The sequence below is a fragment of the Paramisgurnus dabryanus genome, chromosome 3 (genome assembly GCF_030506205.2).
Source record: "Paramisgurnus dabryanus chromosome 3, PD_genome_1.1, whole genome shotgun sequence".
Classification (NCBI taxonomy): Eukaryota; Metazoa; Chordata; class Actinopteri; order Cypriniformes; family Cobitidae; genus Paramisgurnus; species Paramisgurnus dabryanus.
Window position 1 is genome coordinate 37,867,448 of NC_133339.1, and position 24,040 is coordinate 37,891,487.

At 40.1% G+C, this 24,040-nt stretch overlaps 1 protein-coding gene across 1 annotated transcript; it reads right to left on the minus strand.

Moving 5' to 3' along the window:
* Nucleotides 1–1,741: 1,741 nt before the first annotated feature.
* Nucleotides 1,742–17,186, minus strand: LOC135733159 (histo-blood group ABO system transferase-like). Its single transcript, XM_065251526.1, has 3 exons — nucleotides 17,094–17,186; nucleotides 10,072–10,206; nucleotides 1,742–4,388 (listed from the first exon to the last, which is right to left on the minus strand). The coding sequence occupies exons 1-3, from the start codon at nucleotides 17,141–17,143 to the stop codon at nucleotides 3,698–3,700; spliced, it is 876 nt and encodes a 291-aa protein (XP_065107598.1). The 5' UTR covers nucleotides 17,144–17,186; the 3' UTR covers nucleotides 1,742–3,697.
* Nucleotides 17,187–24,040: the final 6,854 nt, after the last annotated feature.

Consider the following 24,040-nt stretch of genomic DNA (forward strand, 5'->3'; position numbering starts at 1 on the left):
TGGCCAATGCCGCCCATGATGGCATATAGGGGCGGGACATCCCCTGCTATATAACCTGTTTGGGCGGTAGGCATGGGCCGTTTAACAGTTTCAAGGTATGCCGAGGTTTTAAACAGTCAAGGTTTCAAAACCTCTAAAATGCTCTGTGATACCTTCTCCAAGTTATGAGCAGTGTTTATTTAAAATTCATTAAATCATTAAGTCATGTAATTAATTAGATTTTTACATTTAATATACATTACGAAAATATTATATATTTTTTAAAATGCATATTATATTTTAAAGGCTTTATTTTACCTGGTATTTGAAAATAACACATTTTAGTGTTGCAATGGCAAAACCGCAACATCGTGAAACTGTGATATTTTTGCTAAAGGTCATACCACCAGAATCTAATAATGGCCCATGTCTATTGGGCGGTAAAAAATTGTTTCCTTCGACTGAACAAACAGTAGAGCTGATCTGAGCAGTGACACGGTGGCTTACGCAATGTCTCGTTCTTGTCTCTCAGGGAACCTAGGTTACGATGGTAACCGAAACATTCCCTGTTGAGAGCGGTGACTCGACATTGCGTCCCCTAATGCTATTGGAGATTTATCCAATCACGGCGTGAGAACAGCGAAGAGCAGCCCCAGTGGAGCTTACTCAGGTCAGTGCACTGCACGAACTCCCGAGGATGGGAGGACGCGAGTCCGGTTATATTGCAAATGGAACAGCAGAGTATGTAAGTATGTGCTTAAGGCAACACGTGAATACGCTGATTCGCTTTAATGCATTTATTACAAAATCAAGTATGACATAAAACACATTTATTTATTTATTATAAAACCATTTATTTTAATACTACTAAACGATTGTACAACATGAAATAAACACAAAAAAACATCCAGTTAAAGTAAAGCGCAGTTATTTACTACAGTGTTAAGATTATATAGAAATATATATGATTCTGATTTAAGTTATGAAACTTAACTTTGCCATCAGTTAAAAGGATAACAAATAACAGACTTCATATGAACAATAAAGATAAATAAAATGATGAGACAAAAAATATGAAGGTATATTTGGTGCAAAACAACTGCACACCTGTGACAGTGGAATTTGTATTTGTAGAGATTATCCACACATGTGTATCAGTAAATTTGAAGTCACAGATGAAGAGTTGCAAACTTGTAGAATTTTTTTCTTTCCCTCAAATACAACACAACAGTTACACATTCACAAATCCTTCAGTGCAGCTGCACAAATCCCATTTTACAAATCACAGATTAAGAAACTCACAAGCTCACGTTTTTTGCTACAATTGCTGCAGTAAATATGGTGCAAAACCTACTTGAACACCTGCATCAAAGTATGTGAAGTCACGCACAAATTGTGTACATTCGCAAATCAGTTTGTGCATCTGTGCGATGAGAGTTGCATGTGTGTAAAAAATTTTTCACAAATATTTTTTTATTTTTGAAATATTTTCTAGCACAAACACAAGTACATAAATGCAACTGCTTGAATCTGCTGCTACGAGTTTCAAACACTCTTTTTTGTGTGCTCTCTGTTTTGCACCAAATATCTCGAGATAAGTGGTGCGAAAGTGATTTGTATACCTGTAGGCTATGTTCAGCACTTCCCACCAGGTGGCGCCCGACACTCACTGAAGCAGAGTTTATTAATTACCAGCAATGTTTCAGCAAGGTAAATCGCCTTTATCAAGGTATTATGGACGTATAAACTTTTACTTTACAAAAACAAGGATAAAAGACAAAGTGATTTGTCAAAGAAAAGCAATAATCATTAGAACACAACCTTTATAGAGAGAGAAAGAGAGACTAAAGAGTCTTTTTTTATAGGCAGTAGAGAAGTATTTTATTTAAATCATCAAACAAAACACCAAAGGTAATATAATTTAATGTACATAACATAAAAAAAGTTTAAATATGGAAATGGATTTCTTTGGCTGTGTACAAAAACTCTATGCTGCCTTCTGAGGCAGCATTCCAAGGCAGGAAGGCATCAAGGCATGTCCGAATCTAATGTAAGGTTTACTTCCTGACTCCTGAGATACCTTAATCATCCTGTCCCACAATTCTATGAAGTGTGTCTGAAAGCGTTTCTCTGAGCTGCCTTCATGCCCCCGAAGTCATTGCCTCATGAGGCCGCGAGGCAACAAGTCAGCTGCCTACGTTTTCGCACGCAGCCTTTGTCACCTGCCTTTATTGGACTTCAGACAATGAAATAAAAAATAAGTATAAAAGCATACAGATTAACTTTAAATCAGACACGATAAAAGATTATCACTGATGGATCTGGTAAAAAGTTACAGCAGTTATGTGATATGGTAATATTATTCTACGTTTTTGTACCCCACACAGGTCATAATTAATTGAAATCGTGGTTGAGAAATGTATGCGTTAGGGGCTGATCATACCAAACACGTTTATGGCAGTTGCAGGGGCCTTTTTTAAATGATTTTCTATGATCTATGAAGTTAAAATTAAGTGGATGTGCGTACTTAAATTTCTCTAAGCATCTTTTTTAAACATGGCTTAGTAAAAGATGTTACTGGTGTGTATCTTGAGATAAATCAATGGCACTGTTGATTATTTTAAGATCCATCAGTGCTTGTTTTTGAGTTGAGATAACTGAAGCCTTATCTGTGTCTATTTAAAGTAAATCTTTGGTAGATTTTGTGCTTGACACCACATAACAGTATAATGCTATAATAAAGAGTGAAGAGTACAAAAGTATTTAAGTGTCAAAATTTGACACTTCTGAGGCCTTAACTGTGCGGTCACACCAACAAGAGCGTCAAAGTGGCTGGAAGTCATTGGCCCTGTCCCAAATGGCACACTCCGGACTTGTGTGCTTCCTCAGAGTCCACACTTTCATGACATCATGTAGTGCAGACCTTAGGGACCATTGACGCGAGTTCACAAGGGCGCACTGGAGTCGTATTTCGGGACAGACTCTAGCGCCACACCGGAAATAGGAAGAGAAGTTGCCAATCAGTGTGAACGCCTTCCATCCGTCATCTGTCGGATTGCTCTTTTGTAAGGACTTCTGGGTTGGTAAAGTAGTGAAGCATGCAGCAGTGCGGGTTTTGCCGAAGACCGCATCAAGGGTGCAAAGGGGGTACTGATGAGCACACTTCGGACCATTCAAATAACAGATGGGACACCTTATGGACTTGTAGACTAAGCCAGCATGTGCAATTTAAGGCCACGAGATCGAAAGTCCACATGAAGTGCGTCAGTTGGGACAGGGCCATTTATTATCATTGAGAGCTGTCGGCGAGCTCTGGTAAGCAGTGGGGCATCTTGTAGAGTTCTCAAATGGTTGGGTCGGCCCGACAGGACCCGCGGGTTCAGGTCAAAAATAAAAGCAAATGACTCAGCTCAACTTTATGGTAATGAGCTATGACGCAGTTCGGCGGAAACCAATTTGAAGGTGGAAACGTTTGACGGCAACCAATCGGAAGGCGGAAATTTTGGCGGCAACCATTCTGAAGGCGGAAACGTTCGGCGACAACCATTCGAAAGGTGGAAACCTCCATTTGAGAGAATGCATTTGAGCGTCCACTACACTTTTTGTATAGCGTCGTTGACGGCAGCTAGAGCATTTTTTACGCTCTCACCAACTGTGGTGTGAACGTACAGTTATGGGCGCAAAATCAGTGTAGGTGAACTTTTCAGTTTGTAACTTGTTAAAAGTTTGAGCGAACCTCATCATTATTTTTATTTACAATATAGAAGCGAATTGTTGTCACTTCATTTGTTCTGGCATTAATATTTCTCCACAGATACTCAGGTGAGAGCACCTTAGTGGGTTTATTGTAAAGAAAATATTTGTTTAAGTGAGACTCATCGTGCCATACTGCCTCAATGGAATTAGCAGCATCAATATTCTGCTGCTCACTGAAGGGTCTGGTGAGCTTATGCACTTCCTGCACTGAGCCACCAAACGCACCACCAGCGTAATAATAATCACCTTCTTCAGCCCGAATAAATGCTTGCGACTCTGGTCTACGTTCATAGGTAAATTGATTCCGTTGATAATTATAGAACCAAGGATGAATCACTCCTACAAGACTGCCTAAGGCCTCCACACTCCAGTGGCCATAAAACTTTGTATCCACATCAAGGCAGAAAATGTAGTCAGCCTCAGTTGCCAGTTCATTCTCAGTTAGTTTTGCAATCATTCCCATCCTTCCCATAGTAATGTCCTGCCACCTATACATTCTCGGGACTGTCCGCACCCTCAACTGACGTTCAATGCCGAGCTTTACATCAGGAACCGCTTCTGGTTGATCTGTTAACAAGTAACAATGCATCCGAAATCCAACAAAATAATGCTGCTCAGCTGACTCGAGAAAATCTCTGAGAAAACGTGTATATCTGAAAAAGAAAGAAAGTTTTAGATTTTATGAAAACATAAAATAATTTTTTTGGTGCTGATGCTTTGAGGAAAACTCCACATTGGTTCCCTTGCCGAAAGACAATTCATTTTTCCCATAGAGTTTTGGATTATTGCAATAAATAAGCTCTGTGTTGAACAAAAGTTTATGTCACACTTACACGAATTGTCCAACAAGATTAACATTCACAGATGAACACAAATGTATGAATTCTGATGTCTAAATGCATTTACTTGAAGTAAAAATCTAACCCCACAGCACGATCTCTCGACCTCAACGTCATCACAACCAAACTTCAGACAGCTCTTTCAAACTTTATTAAACACATTTAAAAACATGTTCCCTGATAAGTAAATACTTTGTACTTGATTTACTGTGTAATGTAATGTTGGGGGCGTACATCTCGACTGTGACATCAAAGTCTGTGTTAGGTTGAGATTAGCCTGTTTTCCAGCAGTCTTTTGCTTGCACAAGGTTTACTTATTGATGATTACTTATAGTAATCATATTCCTGCTGTCCGTATAGTGTGGCATTAAAGCCTTTTTCATTTGAAATGTTTTAATTTTGGTCCTTCTGAGCAACTGAATTGGAAACTTTCCATCTCACAGTTTTCTCTCAATAAAAAATAAAAAAATTAAATTAATCATGAAGATCAGCTTAGCCTTAAGCGAAGGCATGTACTGCTTTAAAAAATTAGGAACAGCTTGGTAGAAGTTATGTCACAAGGTGACGATATTTTTAAGGGCGGAACCAAAGTTAAGGAAGTTTGGTTCCGCCCGGAAGGTTTCCCACCGGGCCGCATTCAAGGACGGACCTTCTCACTTCCTGGTTTCCAGGGAAACTTATCGGGCTTTACGAGCCACAGGTGAGAAGAGTTAAGTAAGCGAAGTGTGATTGGAGGTTGTGGGAAAGGGAGATGAATAAATAGCTCTGCTGAAACACAAAGAGAGGCACGTCAGACACGAGAGGCGATCGACACGGGGAAAGCTCCTCTGCCTAAGGCAGCAAGAAGATCCGCACCTTTTGAAGAGCCCGTAGGCTCTGTTGATCCGGGCTGCGCTACGAGCGCGCGGAAAGAGGACAGGAGCCACGAGAGGCGAAAGAAAGGCAGGACGGGAAGAGAGAGAGTAAAAGAGCACCCCGAAGAGAGCTTCTGCTGGCTGGAATAGTGCGATTGTGAGGACATCGTGAACCTTAAAGGTTATGAGGAGAACGAACATATGACGGATTGAGACGAAGTGGAAAAGGGGATCTAAAACGGCATCGCTGTGAGTACTAGAGCAAGCTGAAAGTGACTGTTGTATTGACCTGGTTTATGTTAACTCCCTTCAGGAGAAGGAGGACGGCCCTACCCCTCATAGAGCGTGGTGGGTGAGCTGAGGAAATATTTACCGAAGCAGACACAATAACGAACATCACTAGCTGGGCCGCATATTTCCATCGCCAAACCTGAACGAAGCGAAGTGAGAGAAGACGGGCATCCTTTTTGTACACTTGGAGTGGTGGGTGAGTCTTTGTGCTGTGGAAACCTTTATTTTTGACGTGGTGCTGTCTATTGCTGTGGGTTGCTGTGTTTGGCTGTGTGTTTTGTCAGATTAACCCCCGCCTTCACACACTTCGTCAAGGGAAGACAAAGAGGCTGCTGGCGTAGTTAAGATAATACAGCATACGTTGTGAGCGTGCTTCGGGCCTCCAGAAATAGTACGGTGCTCAGAAACGATTCTTCCCCCTGTTTAGCCATTGGGTGGATGTGAAGAGAGCGGTGAATAGCTGAAGAAACAGCAGAGGTGTGAGTACGATTTGGGGCTATTAATGTTGATGTTTTCCATTGCATAAACATTGTTGTTGCAGAGAGAGAGGTGACGTAATCCCTTCATCCCGTGGCCTCTACAAAGGGGCGCCCCTGTCCAGAGTTCGAACACCGGACGGTAACGAGGAAAGGGCAGCGCTCGGCCCGGTGAGACGCTGGGATTTTCCGCCCCTCTGCTACCATCTACTGGTCGTGAGGGTTCACCCCCGACGCTACCTAGGAATTACTTACCCCAGCACACGTCGCGCCGATTGCTGTAAAGCCCGCCACTGTGTTTCTGTGTCCAAGTCGATACCTGTGGAGAGAAGAGGAGAGAGAGTGATTATTCTGAGGAGAAACAGAGTGAAACCTGTACTTATGGTACGCTGAGTCCAGCTAAGAGGTGAGAGCCATCGTAAAGCAAGTTAACTGTGCTTTTGTGTCCAAGTCGATACCTGTGGAGAGAAGAGGAGAGAGAGTGATTATTCTGAGGAGAAACAGAGTGAAACCTGTACTTACGGTACGCTGAGTCCAGCTAAGAGGTGAGAGCCATCGTAAAGCAAATTAACTGTGCTTTTGTGTCCAAGTCGATACCTGTGGAGAGAAGAGGAGAGAGAGTGATTATTCTGAGGAGAAACAGAGTAAAACCTGTACTTACGGTACGCTGAGCCCAGCAAAGCGGTGAGAACCGTCCAAAGCAGAGTAACTGTGCTTTTGTGTCCAAGACGATGCCTGTGGAAAGAGAAGAAAGAGAGCGAGTGAACGACCTGAAAAAGGAACTGTGTGAAACCCTGCCAGGGAGATAACGAGAGCCTGAAGAGGCCGTTATTTTAAGTTCCCCTTCCTCTCTCCCCTATTTATTTTATTTTAAGTAATTTAAATAAAGAGTATTTTAATATTATGCTTACTGTGTGTGTCTAGTCATTGGGGTGGCTTTGGGAACCTCCTCGAGGTGGAGAAAGGGGCGTGACCTTATTAACATCTGGGTCCACCCCTACCTGTGACAGTTACACAAGCACATACAAATGAGCAAAATAAGGCAGTGGACAACCGGCATCTTATTACATGCTAAGCCAGTGATGCAGGGAGCAAACCAGAGAAGTGCAGTGGCCATGTGCAAAGTAAGCTTTGTGTACTACATCTCCTTTGCCCAACATGTCCTGCATGAACAAAGTGAAAGATTTGCATGTGATTTTATTAGACAATGGCATTTTTTTCTCCCTGAGAAAGGGAAAGATTTCAAGGACTTCCAGGCACAACTACTCACTGTGGTGAGATTCATGGAGAAAATGGGCAGAACACCATAATTTCTGCTTCTTAGTGATGATCTGCAGGATGTGTGCAAATGCACTGCAGAGAACCTAAACATTTCATGGCCGACTGTGGTAGGCTGCAAAGTCATGCTGCAAGTGTACTGCACAGAGCAAAGCAGGCATAGAGACAGTTGCATCCAATATTTTCATACCTGTAGCTCCTGAAAGAAGGTCAAATGAAAGGTTAATTCTTCTAGGCAGAATATAACCTGATATTGCTGTTAAAACTAGAAAGGTTTCAATATAAATGATTGAACATACTTATAAGGTGGTCGCTCACTCGCTTTATCCACAACAGCTTTACAGAAGCACACCCATTACGGTTTTTAAGGCAAAGATTATGTGGGGCGATACCAGCCATTTAAATCTGAGAGCAACACACATACAGGTGGTTTTAGAGACTGATATTAATAGCTCCATGCTGGCCAGAAAAGCACTAACTGGTAGAGATAAAACATTTTACACAAAGAGCCATAGACTCTTTGCCTATACATAGATCTGCTGTCATGCAAACGGGGAAAGATTTTTTATCCGCATCCAGTGCCCCTGGCACTATAGGCTTGGTCAAATGGTTTAATTTGAATGCAACTTGTTTGCCTGACAGTGTTACAGTGTTACAGAATGTTATAGAGCCTTGTCTCCTAAGTCTTTGTTTGAATGTAAATGAAGCATGTTTGAGCAATGGAAAGTGGAAAGTGTTTTCAATGGTATATCAGCATGTTACAGGCTTTAATGGTGAAGGTTGTTGGCTCTTGCATTAGCAAAGCCTGCAAGCAAATTCATACACTTTCCATGCATGCAAAACATTTATATATTTACATAATTAATTATGTGGTTCAATACCTCATCTTTTCCTTCAACCGGTCAGCAAAGTTTAAATGCCTATGCTCAGTGCATGCCATATATACATTGGCAAAAAACGTGTATGGGAAGACTGATCACAAAACAAGGTAATCGCACTGGATGGCCTGTTCCAGTAAGAGTCTTACAAACCTATCTAGTTAACATGCACACTCAACAAAAGGTAAAGTGGTCACAATACATGATGTTGTGAAGTGGCCACACATACTTTCAAGGTTTTATAAACTGGATCTTACAGCGCAGATGCTAAGTGTTTTTTACCAGCTCTCCTACTTTTTCACACAAAATAACCTCCTGGACATCAACCAGTCTGGTTTCAAGAGCGGTCACTGAACTGAAACCCTAAGGCAGGCAAGGGCAGCCTCCAAATCATCTTACCGATCCAACTGGATCTATCTGCTGCTTTTGACCCTGTCAATCACCACATCCTCCTGTCGACCCTCAAGGCTATGGCTGTCTCTTGAATGGGGCTAATGTGGTTCAGGTCTTACCTCTCAGGTAGGTCATTTAGAGTACCCTGGAGAGCTGATGTCTCTGAACCCCAATGTCTCAGTACCGGGGTACCTCAAGGCTCAGTGCTCGGACCACTGCTCTTTTCTATATACATGACATCCTTGGGTTCTGTCATTTGGAAAGATGGCTTTTCTTACCATTGCTATGCGGATGACACACAACATCTGACCCTAAGAATCATCACAATCTTTCCATTCAACTAGGTTCTTCGACCATTACGGCTTCCAGGAAAGCCAGAAACCTGGGAGTGGTCATTGATGATCAGCTTAGTTTCACAGAGCATGTTGCCAGCAACGCCCGCTCTTGTAAATTCATAGTTTACAACATTAGAAAAATTAGACCTTTCGTAACATGCTACACAAGTCCTAGTCCAGGCTCTTGTCCTGTTCAGACTGGACTACTGCAATGCGTTACTGGCTGGACTCCCAGCCTGCACAACCAAACCCCTACAGATGATCAAAAATGCTGCAGCAAGAATGGGCTTCAATGAGTTAAAGAGGACCTTCTTACCTTCAATCACTTATACAGACTTATGTACCCTCTAGATCCCAGCATTCTGCCACAGAGCGAAGCTTGTAGTGCCATCCCAAAAACTTATCTGGTTCTGTTTCTCATCTGTGGAATGATCTGCCGCTTGCGATAAGATCTCCTGATTCTGTAGCAGTCTTTAAGAATCGGCTAAAAACCAATCTCTTCTGCCAACACCTCACTTACTAAAATCTTTTCTTTTTTCTATCTTTATCTTCTTTATCTTTATAAAAATAAAAACAATGACTAACCTTGTTGAATAACTGTATACTGTGTAAGACTTGATGAGTTCTAGTGCACTTATGTATTGCTGTTCTTGTGTTGCTGTAATTGCTTCTATTGTTGCTTCATTTGTAAGTTGCTTTGCACAGAAGCGTCTGCTAAATGACTAAATGTAAATGTTTAAATACTGCAAACAGTCCAAAGATGTGCTGCACAACCAGGTTGGAGTTTGGGTCAACTGACATTTAAATGAATTGACTCTTAAAGAAATAGTATGAAATTCTGACCTCTGCTTCTTTTTTTCACAATTATTTTATTCTATTATTATTTTACAGTAAGAATTATGCTATGATGATATTATAACAAACTGAATAATTTTTAACAGTGTAAAAAATACAAGAGATAAAGGAAAGTTATAGTAGGATGTAGAACTCACTTTCCCAAAGCAAAAACTGTAGTGGCTATAGTGATGTTTTGTTGTTTATAGATAGAGTCGATCAGTGTAGGATCAAAGGTTCCCTCCCAAACAATTGGCGCCAACCATGGTGTCATAGAAGTGACATCTATTCGACTGTTTTAAACACACAAACAACACTGTAATCATTTAACATGCCATTTAAATGAAATGTGTACTGCTACATTTTATACGTACACAAAAAAGAGACTGCGCTGCGTATACAACAACCTGTACAAAGATGAAAGAAAATGAAAAACAGACATCCCTTACTGGTTAATGGACTTAGCTGTTGATACACATTTAAACTATAAGCTATGCTTTTTATCTGGTGTAAATGTAATGTCTGTTTTACTTTGCAATTCAACTGTTAATGTGTTTCTACTGCCCTGATGTCATAATGATGATATTATGAGATGGATTAATTCATTTAGGACAGCACTGTTGGCCTAGGTGTGAAATGCAATGAGCGGTTTACCAGTGAGTGGTGAACACATTCACTGCAAGTCATGACTCGTGAACACACACACAGAGCAGTGGGCAGCTATCACTGCAGCTCCCAGCAATTGGGGAAAACGTATCTCAGTCGCAATCTGCTGTCCGAGTGTCTCAAACCGACCTTCAGGTTTAACCATTAGTAAGGACTGTATAGGGAAGGTGAAGGTACGTCACACAGTGTTGCATTATGGGACGTGCGCGCCATGTTTAGAGGCACCGCCGACCGCTATGCCATTTAATCGTGGGTGTGTTAAGCTAAAACAAGGTAAAATTGAAGAAGAATGGAAGAAATGGAGAAGTTGAAAGAAAAAGAGAAGGGACCCTATCGGGAGACACTAAATGCCACTGCCAAAAGAAGTTATTTGGACAAACTGTCCGAGATAAACAACATAGATTCATATGATTTAGCAGCCCAAGACTGGATTACGGATCCAGACGCTCACATTTCTAGTCAATTACCTTGTTTTTAGATTGAGTGTGTACAGTTTGCAAGAGTTATAAATCCCTTCAAGCTCAAAGATGACACTTCTTCTTTCTGAGTTTTATGACGGTTGGCAAACCAGCTAAAAGAAATATGCTATTTACTGACAATGTATTAATAATGATTCTATAAAATAGATTATTTCTCCATTGTATTCTGTGCAATGAATCAACACATGTTCATAAGATGGGACTTCTATTTTTGGCCAAGTTAAAACAAACAAAATGCTTAATATTCAGCTAAAGTTAAGTCATAAGCAGTGGGTTTGAGCAGTTTAATGAAAAATATTTGTTATATTCGTCAAAATTGTCTAAAAATCCAGTTTTATTTTGCTTGTGGTGGGCAGACTTATTTTTGTAACTCATGTGGTTATGTTGATTAGAAATTAATGAATATCTAATTTACATAAAATTATTTCTACATTCAAATACATAATTTACATTTACAAGTTAGTTGTTAGTTTACAGTGTCAGCATAAAAAACGACAATTTAGGTCGTTCTGCTTTTATTAATCACAAATTACTGAATGACTGAATTATTGAAAATGCAGCGAACTCACTCTCGCTGATGCAGGGATGTTTTGAAAAGTAAAATGTTTTCTCCTGATTGTCACTTTCTTGGTATAGAAAACACATTTTTACTGAAATTAGTCAAAATAGATTTATTGCGTTTTGGAATTCTTGGAACTCTTCATTTATATTAGTGGCATACACACTACTCCAAAAGAAACAGAAAGTATTAAAACAACAAACTAAAAGTCCACAACAAGAGGAGCACTGTAACTTACCTTAAAACTAGTGAGGGGACCCTCTCACAGGTTTTAAGGATGTTACAAGGATGCATATTCATTTGATATAAATGAAATGTTGTAAACATAGTAGGTGTTGATGTACGTTCGCTAACTTATTATAATCACAATGTTAGTGTCATTGTAGCGAAATAACTAGCAGTTTGGTCAGGCTGCAAAAGACGTCATTTCAACATACGTCACACGTATGCTCTGATTGGTCATAGGTCTATCCAATTGAGTGCAGAGACACACCTCATAATCATAGCCCAATGGAGCGGTATCAGACTCAAATTCTGACTAGAATTGAGTATGACAACGTCAGACTACTAGAAATTGCACCAAAGAGACGAATTTAAAGACCAGGTGTTAAAGGAATGTGTCTTTCTTGTCCACTTGTGATCTGATCAACGAAAACGCATCTTAATGCCAGATGTAGCTGTGATTTCTGTAGCTGCAGTTTTCAGAAGAGATAAAATGTGCTTCAACAGTAGACAGTATAGTGATGGGGACGAGACCGCCTATGACGAGTCAAGACCGAGTCTTTGAAGGGTTGAGACCGAGTCCGTTGGTTTTCAAATACAGTCAAGTCAGAGTCAAGACAGAGTCTTTGAAGAAGCAAGTCTGAGTCGAGACTGATCCTTTAGGAGTTGAGACCGAGTCGAGACCAAGACCATAAAAACATATTCATGATTTAAAATCACCCCAGTTAATAATCAACAGTTAGGCCTACAGACTAAGCTAGATTGGGAATTGTTTATAAGTCTTAACGTCTTGATATGGACTATGCTTTTACTTTCATAAAAAAATCCCTACCACATGCATCACCTTCTGCCTATTTTCTAGAGATAAATAAACGGCTCTATTGGCAGTATCTTTATATTGCACCATGGGATGTCATTTTCAAATAATGCCCATCAACATTGCATTTTATTACTATTGTTATGTGTTGTGTGTTTTTTGTTGTGTCCTTCTCCTCCCACTGTTGTCCAAGGCCGAGTCAAGAATGAATTTTTGAAGGAACAAGTCCGAGATGAGTCCGAGAAAGCAGAAATCGGTCTCGAGACCGGTCTCGGACTCGAGTACTACATCACTAGTAGACAGTTTTAAATCAAGATTAAAAACATAACTGTTTAACTAAAGGAGAAATGTACTGCTTTACATTGACTGTAATTTTAACTCCAGTCACTTTTATCTCTGTTTTATCATTTTTAACACATTTTAAACTGTATCTATAAATTACATTTATTTTATTTGAATTGTTATTTTAAATTCCAGCTTATCCTTGGTTTTATTATGATTTTATATGTCTCTTCTTTTTACAGTTTTTTCTCTTAGATTGTTTTCTCATTTCTATATAAAACACTTTGAATTAGCTCTGTGTAAGAAATGTGCTATACAAATGAACTTGCCTTGCCTTGCCGTGGTATTTTGATAAATGATGGGAAGCACACAGACTGTACCCATTGGCATTCACAGTATTTGTTATTCTTACTATGGAAGTCAATAGATACAGTCTACTACTGTGTGCTTCCCATCATTTATTAAAATACCAAGGCAAGGCAAGGCAAGTTCATTTCTATAGCACATTTCATACACATCATTTATAAAAAAAAAATCCTTCTTTGGTGTTTAACAGAATAAAATCAAAACATACAGGTTTCAGGGGCAGCTCATGACTTCTTTTCTGAGAAGATATGAATGCAAACTCATCGAAACAGTCATGTCAAAATATGTGACTGCTACAGACGCTTTGTAAGGGTTTATGATAAAAGACACTCTCGCATTTGCTAGATACTAACTGAATCTCATTTGTAATCAGAGTTTAGTGTTAAAGGAATAGTCTACTCTTTTGTCATATTAAACTATGTTATTACCTCAACTTAGACGAATTAATACATATCTATCTTTTTTCAATGCGTGCACTGTACAGCACGTTGTGAATGTGTTAGCATTTAGCCTAGCCCCATTCATTCCTATGGTACCAAACAGGGAAGCCACCAAACACTTCCGTGTTTTCCCTATTTAATGACTGTTACATGAGGAGTTATACCAGTAAGTATGGTGCCAAAAAATAAAACTTTTTTTGGTACCATAGGAATAAATGGGGCTAAGCTAAATTCTAACACATTCACAATGGGCTGTACAGTGCACGCATTGAAAAAAGATAGGTATGTATTAATTCGTCTAGGTTGAGGTAATAACATAGTTTAATATGGCAAAAGGGTAGACTATTCCTTTAAGTGAGTGTCCTGCGAGTTGTGAGCATGTCTTTTATCATGAACCCTTTTGACGTGTATTCAGCAGGCACGTATTTTGACATGACACATAGGTTCCCATGACGCACTAAACACAAATAAGGCACGGGCTGTCACTGTTTAGAACAAGATGTGGCTGAGTAAATGATAACAGAACTTAAATTGTTTTTGCTGCTGCACAACAGGTAGGGTAGCGGCTCTGCTGTCTCTGTGTATCTCGCTGTTACCAGCTGTTATGTTTACTATGTACTGAACGTTCGTAGATCTCCGGTTGGTTGGCTAATCCTCTACACGGTCACATTCAAAAGCGGATGTTAACGAAGGCTACTGGTACTGTTTGTACCCTTTGAGCTGTCTCCTCCTGGGTGATACAAGGCGATGCCTGATCAGTATGTAGGCTCTTGGTGCTAGCTTTATTTATGGTTGGATTGGGGTTAATAATTATATTTTTGTTAAATGACAGAGACCGGACTAGTTCAACTGGAGACTGACTTCAGCTGCAGAGCATTTATTCATTAGCTGCTGTTTTGCCTGGATTAATGTTTGTGTAACACGTAAACTTTATTATAATAACCTTAGTGTTAGCTGTGCTGGTTGTAAATTAATTTAGTTAAAGTGTATTTTCATTTATTGTTTTTGCTCTATTAGTTTCTTTTGATTTATTCTATTTGATTTATATTTGGGGTTTTTTTGTTTAGTGATAAGTTTATTTGTGTTATTCGGTTTTGATGTGCACTGCCTTTGTGGAGCCATTGTTGGCCCTGGCAGTTTATTACCTATTTTGTGATTTAACTTTATTTAGCTTTCTTTAATATTGAGTTTTGCTTGTTGATTCAACCTTTTTTTGTGTTTGCTTTTGTTTCAGTTGCTGAGAGCTGAAGGTGGTGGAATTGGTGTCCTGGGTGGTGGTGTCCCTTGCCTGTGTGCCATGGCAATTACCCCGTTTTCGCCAGATTCACTGTTGTGCTGTGTGTGTGTGTGTGTGTGTGTGTTCACCTGGGTGCTTTATTATTTTTTTGGATTTCTTTAAGCCCTTGTGACTCATTTTTCCTCCACCGGTAAGCCTCAGCAGCCATTAAATTTGCCCCCTTCCTAAGTATGAATGTTTTAACTGGTGTTTTATAATTCAAATAAAATGTTTTCTATTTTTACATTGAACTTCGTCTCTGGCTTAATTGTATACGTACCTGAGTGTCCTTGTGTACCTAGAATATCAAAATTGAGAAACTAACTCCAAGTATTCCCTGGGTGTAAGTCCTAGGGTGGCGTAGTCGGTGTTTTGGGGGTAGGTCCTCTTTAAAACGACCCCCCCCCCTTTGCCACGCCACACTTTAAAAATAGAAAATTGAATAACTCCCTGAAATCATTTAAAACGTACGTGAAATTATTTCTTCCATGGAACCTACCAAATAGAATTCTGGGGACTGGTAGCATAAATTAACGTTTGCTGTAATTGTATGGAAAAAAGATCAGAGGGTATAATTTGAGACATAATAACAATAAGAGTGAATGGTGAGTCTAATGACAAACCAACACACCCAGTTAGCCACAGATAAATTAGTCAGTAGTCTGTTTTACTTAGATGTTCAGCAGGAGGGAGGAGTACTTTATCTGAATGCATGTAATGTTTGCTTCATGCAAATGTAAATTTATATTGAACAGACCTGTGTCCTTTCAAAAGTTCCATCATCCATTGTTGAGATATTTGGTTTCCTCAGGAAAAAACTTTTTTGAATTGTAACCTAGGTTGGGAAAAGCTATTGGGTTTGTCTGGTCTGTTGCTGGTTAAGGGCTTCTAAGAACTGCACTACAGAGAATTACTCTGTAATGAATACTTAACATGGTTTTCTTTTCTCTTTATAAATTCACACTGGTCCAACAACAACCAACTCCAACAAACTTCAACAAACACCAACATTCTAAAGTCTCAGGGGTTTCGCACTGACCTAACAGACTTCAAAAGACGGGTCATTTGGCGTTTGTTGGATCAGTGGGATTTGGCCTATAAAGGGTATGCATTGACGTCACTTTCCACGTGAACACGCCGGAGCTCGCCCTGTTGAATTTAACAAAATGGCTGGCTGTTCTAGCGGCAGCTGCAAAAATGTCAGTTTAACAGACAATTATCAGCAAACATTACATTTAGTTGCACTTGATAGTGACCCTAGAAACGTTTTAACCCACCTGTGGTCAGTAAATGTTGGCATGTGGCCAGACATTGCCTTTTACGACATTTATACGTACCTTATTATCTGTTAGTACAGTCTATCGCACAACAGCCTTTTCCCATTTGGACGCATTTCCCCCATGTTTTCGCTGATTTATGTCTTTTGCCACTCAGTGGGAGTTACCGCAGTCATTTTCTCCGTAGGTGACGTCATGTGCATACCCTCTATAGACGGTTTCATCAGACGCACGCACGTTGATGCTGAGAAACCGTTTAAATAAACTTTCTGAGTTGCTAACATGTTAGAACCACTGGGGAACTACACAATTTCCGTTGCCAAGATGCGCGCAGGCTATTTTATCACGTGAGCTGTAAAAGGGTCAGAAGTTTACGGGAAGTTACGTTTGTTTTATGAAAGCCGTTTTTTATGTTGTTATTGCTGATACTGTCTACAGGCATTATTTATTTTTATAAGGAAAATTCGTTATTTAAACAATAAATCACTTTAAATTAATTAATTGTACAGATTGCTGGCTAATCACATTTATCAATATTTTCTTAGAAATAAAAAATGTCATAGCCTACAAATAAGGTTATTTCAAAGACATTATGTTGTGTTGGTAGAGGAAATCACTGAACAAACAGAAAGTTGCTTCAGGAGTCTGGTTTGTCACTAAATCAACAGAATCAGAGGTTCAGTTTGTGCCTTTTAAATTTAACATCCGTTGTTGTTCGGTTAATTTTGTTAATGTAGTGAATGTAATAAGTGTATTGAGAATGAACTGTGCCGAAATTGATAGTCAACCTACATACCCAATCAGCAACACGCCAACAAACACAAAATGATAGAAATTAAGTCGCATGTTAGTTGGATCTTGGGTCTGTTTTCATTTGATGTATGATCTGGAGGATGATAGAGAATACAGATGAGGAGAGAAATTTAAAAGTCAAATGCAGCCTTACTTACTACACTTTGCATTTACATCATACACATTATGTATCCATATCCTGGAAACCATGGTGACAACACATTACCTATGGTTTTGCTACAGAAACCACAGTAAAATAAAGATTTTACAAGTGGTAATCATTATGCTAAAATAACATGGTTACTACACTTTTATTATAATATAATCGTTGGGGAATAGAATATACAGTTTGTACAGTATATAAACCATTACGTCTATGGAATGTCCCACAAAACATGGAAACTAGAATGTGTGTGTGTGTGTGTGTGTGTGCGCGCGCGCGCGTGCGTGCATGTGTGTGATTTAAGAATTGGTGTTAGCATACACCAGCTAAATTTATTACACTGTAAAAAAGTAAAGGCTGGATTTTTACTTAAATTACTTCAATTGGTAACGCCTAAAATGTGACGTTTTTTTCCAACTCAAATGTTCTCACTTTAAGTGTTAATATTTAAAAATGTAAATATTTTAGGTGTTACCAACTGAAGTCAGATTCTTAAGTAGAGCAGCTTTCACTTTTTACAGTGGAGTAATCACATTAATATTTAAAAAAATTATCAACAGAAAAAATATCCAATGGTCATTATTTTATATATATATTTAGAATTGAACATTTAGAATTGAAAAGTCCAGCTATTTAAATGTCATTACTGTTAAACCAGTTAACTAATTGTTTTAGTGTTAGAGCTGATTGCTGTCATTTAAATGTCCAGCTTTGACCTTGTGATAGAAATTCTCCCTACGCACCTGACTTCTAGTCCCCGTGTGTGTCCTGGAACGCTCCAAATATCAGTCTGTTATCCATATAACGCTTTTCATCAGCTTTTCCTGTCACCTCAGAGTGCGTGCACATTCACACGTGACGGTCAGGGAACAAGATAATGCTTTAATACCTTTTCATACATTTACATAAAAAACAGTCAGCCCTTTGTTTAGATAAAAAATAGACATCAACATTTATAGAGCAAGCTACGCATTTCTCAGAAAATAATTATGTGAAAAGCATACAAAAAAGTATTACAGGCAATTAAACAGTTTCTCCTTTTGTCAAAGCAAGAGATAACTGTTGGAGAAAGACTGATGACAATTGCTTATTTATCACTTTAGCTGTTTTATATGCTAAATAATATAACTTAACCCTAAAATAAAACTTTCTGCATTTTTTTAAAGTTTAAAAAAACTTTATTTGCTATATTCTATAGTATTTTTTTTTTTTTACAAATGAGGATGTTGGTTTTGTCAGATTTTGATCAGTTTTGGGGACAAATTTTTCCAGAAAACTAGAAAAGGAGACAGAAGACATGATGATGCTTTAATTCCTTTACATAAATGTACATAAAAAAGTCAGCCCTTTGTTTATATAAAGCCATAGATCACAACCTGTCAATCAGCTATTACATAGAATGAGGCCAGAGACAAACATGCTCTTAAACAGGAAATAACCCAGCAAACAATTTTTGGTTCCCAAAACGTTTTCCTAACGTTAGTTTTTGGTTCTAAAAACTTTCATCTAACGTTAGTTTTTGGTTCCCATAACGTTATTTTTAGGGCCCGAGCACACCGGGGTGTGAGGACCCTATTGTTCTTCAAGGAGTTATTATTAGGGCCCGAGCACACAAGTGTGAGGACCCTATTGTTTTTGCTCCGTTTATTATTATTAGGGCCCGAGCACACCAGGGTGTGAGGACCCTATTGTTTTTGCTCCGTTTATTAGGGCCCGAGCACACCAGGGTGTGAGGACCCTATTGTTTTTGCTCCGTTTATTATTATTAGGGCCCGAGCACCGAGGAGCAGGCCAGAATGGCCTGCACCGTGGGTGCAAAGCCCTATTGTTTTTGCTTCGTTTATTATTAGGGCCCGAGCACACCAGGGTGTGAGGACCCTATTGTTTTTGCTCCGTTTATTATTATTAGGGCCCGAGCACACCAGGGTGTGAGGACCCTATTGTTTTTGCTCCGTTTATTAGGGCCCGAGCACACCAGGGTGTGAGGACCCTATTGTTTTTGCTCCGTTTATTATTCTTCTTCTTCTTCTTCTTCTTCTTCTTCTTCTTCTTCTTCTTCTTCTTCTTCTTCTTCTTCTTCTCCGAAATGGATCGCATTTTTGAGGGCCTAAACATACCCGAAAACTCATGAAAATTTGCACACGCGTCAGAAGTGGCGAAAATTTACATGTAGTATAGGCGTCAGAAGTGGGCGTGTAAAAATGGCTCGATAGCGCCACCTGCAAAATTTCAAGAGAACAGCCCCCCCACTACGAAAAACTTACAGATACGAAATTTGGTAGGATCATCTATTACTCCAAGACCTACAAAAAAGTCTCTTGGAGCTAAGCTCTAAACCCCACAGGAAGTCAGCCATTTTGAATTTTCTCTGTCATTTTTTGACATTTCCAAGCGTCGTACTTTAACGAACTCCTCCTAGAGATTTAATCCGATCATCATCATATTTGGTCAGTATCATCTAAAGGCCTTTGCGATGCTAAATTGCGGAGCTTTTGACTTTTCATTGGAGGGCGTGTCCGTGGCGGCCTGGCAAAGTGTAATGTTTCGCCATGAAACAGGAAGCTGATGTAATTCAGGCATACATTGTCCGATCCGCCCCTGACTTCACACGTTTGATAAGGGTCCAGGCCTGAACACATCAACATGGCATAATTCAGTAACACTCATAGCGCCACCTAGAGGCAGCAGGAAATACCATGTTTGACGCTGTGACTTACTGCTCTTAGGTATTTAGCCATATCAACATCATATTTCACCAGTGTAATCTCAAGACCTTGTGTGATGATAAAAAGCAACGACCTTGACTTTTCATTAAAGGGCGTGTCCGTGGCGGCCTGGCAAAGTATCGCTAAATGAATCGCATTTTGACAGGCTAAACAAGCTCAAAAAGTCATAAAACGTTGCACACACGTCAGAAGTGGCAAAAATTTACATGTGGCATAGGCGCCAGAAGTGGGCGTGCAGAAATGGCTCGATAGCGCCACCTGCAAAATTTCAAGAGAACAGCCCCGCCACTACGAAAATCCTACAGATACGAAATTTGGTAGGGTCATATGTCACCCCAAGACCTACAAAAAAGTCTCTTGGAGCGAAGCTCTAAACCTCACAGGAAGTCAGCCATTTTTAATTTTTGCTGTGATTTCTGTGCAAATTTTGTCATTTCCAGGCTTCGTACTTTAACGAACTCCTCCTAGAGATTTTGTCAGATCGTCATCATATTTGGTCAATCTCATCTAAAGGCCTTTGCGATGTTAAATTGCGGAGCTTTTGACTTTTCGTTGGAAGGTGTGTCCGTGGCGGCCTGACAAAGTTCAGCGTTTTCGCCATGAAACCGGAAGTTGTTATAACTAAGGCATACAATGTCCAATCCACCCCACACTTCACATGTTTGATAAGAGTCTTGGCCTGAACACATTTTAATGCCAATATTCAGCTTCAGTCCTAGCGCCACCTAGAGGTAGCAGTAAATGCCTTGTTTTACGCTGTGATTCACTGTTCTCAGAGATTTAATCAAATCATTATCATATCAGGTGAGACTGATCTTAAGCCCTTTGCGATGATTAATTGCCAAGATCTTGACTTTTCATTGAAGGGCGTGTCCGTGGCGGCCTCGCAAAGAGTGATGTTTCGCCATGAGAAAGCTGTTGTAACTCAGGCATGCAATGTCCGATCTGTCACAGACATCATACGTTTGACAAGGGTCCCGGCCTCAACACATCAATGTTACAACAATCAATTACAATCATAGCGCCACCTGCTGCACAAAGGAGGTGTGGCACTTCAAAGTTCCTTTGAATGTCCGCCTATATTTACCCAGTGAAATTTCAATCCCCCTGGTTCATTGCTTTACTAAGGCCATAGAGTGGCGGTGCACATGCGTGCGAGGGCCCTTCCATCACTGCTTGCAGTTTTAATTATTATTCTTCTTCTTCTTCTTTTTCTTCTTCTTCTTCTTCTTCTCCGAAATGGATTGCATTTTTGAGGGCCTAAACATACCCGAAAACTCATGAAAATTTGCACACGCGTCAGAAGTGGCGAAAATTTACATGTAGTATAGGCGTCAGAAGTGGGCGTGTAAAAATGGCTCGATAGCGCCACCTGCAAAATTTCAAGAGAACAGCCCCCCCACTACGAAAAACTTACAGATACGAAATTTGGTAGGATCATCTATTACTCCAAGACCTACAAAAAAGTCTCTTGGAGCTAAGCTCTAAACCCCACAGGAAGTCAGCCATTTTGAATTTTCTCTGTCATTTTTTGACATTTCCAAGCGTCGTACTTTAACGAACTCCTCCTAGAGATTTAATCCGATCATCATCATATTTGGTCAGTATCATCTAAAGGCCTTTGCGATGCTAAATTGCGGAGCTTTTGACTTTTCATTGGAGGGCGTGTCCGTGGCGGCCTGGCAAAGTGTAATGTTTCGCCATGAAACAGGAAGCTGATGTAATTCAGGCATACATTGTCCGATCTGCCCCTGACTTCACACGTTTGATAAGGGTCCAGGCCTGAACACATCAACATGGCATAATTCAGTAACACTCATAGCGCCACCTAGAGGCAGCAGGAAATACCATGTTTGACGCTGTGACTTACTGCTCTTAGGTATTTAACCATATCAACATCATATTTCACCAGTGTAATCTCAAGACCTTGTGTGATGATAAAAAGCAACGACCTTGACTTTTTATTAAAGGGCGTGTCCGTGGCGGCCTGGTAAAGTATCGCTAATTAAATCGCATTTTGACAGGCTAAACAAGCTCAAAAAGTCATAAAACGTTGCACACACGTCAGAAGTGGCAAAAATTTACATGTGGCATAGGCGCCAGAAGTGGGCGTGCAGAAATGGCTCGATAGCGCCACCTGCAAAATTTCAAGAGAACAGCCCCGCCGCTACGAAAATCCTACAGAAACGAAATTTGGTAGGGTCATATATCACCCCAAGACCTACAAAAAAGTCTCTTGGAGCGAAGCTCTAAACCTCACAGGAAGTCAGCCATTTTTAATTTTTGCTGTGATTTCTGTGCAAATTTTGTCATTTCCAGGCTTCGTACTTTAACGAACTCCTCCTAGAGATTTTGTCAGATCGTCATCATATTTGGTCAATCTCATCTAAAGGCCTTTGCGATGTTAAATTGCGGAGCTTTTGACTTTTCGTTGGAAGGTGTGTCCGTGGCGGCCTGACAAAGTTCAGCGTTTTCGCCATGAAACCGGAAGTTGTTATAACTAAGGCATACAATGTCCAATCTGCCCCACACTAGAGTCTTGGCCTGAACACATTTCAATGCCAATATTCAGATTCAGTCCTAGCGCCACCTAGAGGTAGCAGTAAATGCCTTGTTTTACGCTGTGATTCACTGTTCTCAGAGATTTAATCAAATCATTATCATATCAGGTGAGACTGATCTTAAGCCCTTTGCGATGATAAATTGTGAAGATCTTGACTTTTCGTTGAAGGGCGTGTCCGTGGCGGCCTTGCAAAGAGTGATGTTTCTCCATGAGAAAGCTGTTGTAACTCAGGCATGCAATGTCCGACCTGTCACAGACATCATACGTTTGACAAGGGTCCTGGCCTCAACACATCAATGTTACAACAATCAAATACAATCATAGCGCCACCTGCTGCACAAAGGAGGTGTGGCACTTCAAAGTTCCTTTGAATATCCGCTTATATTTACCCACTGAAATTTCAATCCCCCTGGTTCATTGCTTTACTAAGGCCATAGAGTGGCGGTGCACATGCGTGCGAGGGCCCTTCCATCACTGCTTGCAGTTTTAATTCTTCTTCTTCTTCTTCTTCTTCTTCTTCTTCTCCGAAATGGATCGCATTTTTGAGGGCCTAAACATACCCGAAAACTCATGAAAATTTGCACACGCGTCAGAAGTGGCGAAAATTTACATGTAGTATAGGCGTCAGAAGTGGGCGTGTAAAAATGGCTCGATAGCGCCACCTGCAAAATTTCAAGAGAACAGCCCCCCCACTACGAAAAACTTACAGATACGAAATTTGGTAGGATCATCTATTACTCCAAGACCTACAAAAAAGTCTCTTGGAGCTAAGCTCTAAACCCCACAGGAAGTCAGCCATTTTGAATTTTCTCTGTCATTTTTTGACATTTCCAAGCGTCGTACTTTAACGAACTCCTCCTAGAGATTTAATCCGATCATCATCATATTTGGTCAGTATCATCTAAAGGCCTTTGCGATGCTAAATTGCGGAGCTTTTGACTTTTCATTGGAGGGCGTGTCCGTGGCGGCCTGGCAAAGTGTAATGTTTCGCCATGAAACAGGAAGCTGATGTAATTCAGGCATACATTGTCCGATCTGCCCCTGACTTCACACGTTTGATAAGGGTCCAGGCCTGAACACATCAACATGGCATAATTCAGTAACACTCATAGCGCCACCTAGAGGCAGCAGGAAATACCATGTTTGACGCTGTGACTTACTGCTCTTAGGTATTTAACCATATCAACATCATATTTCACCAGTGTAATCTCAAGACCTTGTGTGATGATAAAAAGCAACGACCTTGACTTTTCATTAAAGGGCGTGTCCGTGGCGGCCTGGCAAAGTATCGCTAAATGAATCGCATTTTGACAGGCTAAACAAGCTCAAAAAGTCATAAAACGTTGCACACACGTCAGAAGTGGCAAAAATTTACATGTGGCATAGGCGCCAGAAGTGGGCGTGCAGAAATGGCTTGATAGCGCCACCTGCAAAATTTCAAGAGAACAGCCCCGCCGCTACGAAAATCCTACAGAAACGAAATTTGGTAGGGTCATATA

What these genes read in the sequence shown, in the direction of transcription:
- LOC135733159 (XM_065251526.1), bottom strand. Translation starts at nt 17,143, where the DNA reads ATGCGACTTAATTTCTATCATTTTGTGTTTGTTGGCGTGTTGCTGATT. An exon ending in GTTGGCGTGTTGCTGATTGG is followed by an intron (nt 10,207 to 17,093) that starts GTATGTAGGTTG and finishes TGTTTAAAACAG; the next exon opens with TCGAATAGATGTCACTTCTA. An exon ending in ACAGTTTTTGCTTTGGGAAA is followed by an intron (nt 4,389 to 10,071) that starts GTGAGTTCTACA and finishes TTTCTTTTTCAG; the next exon opens with ATATACACGTTTTCTCAGAG.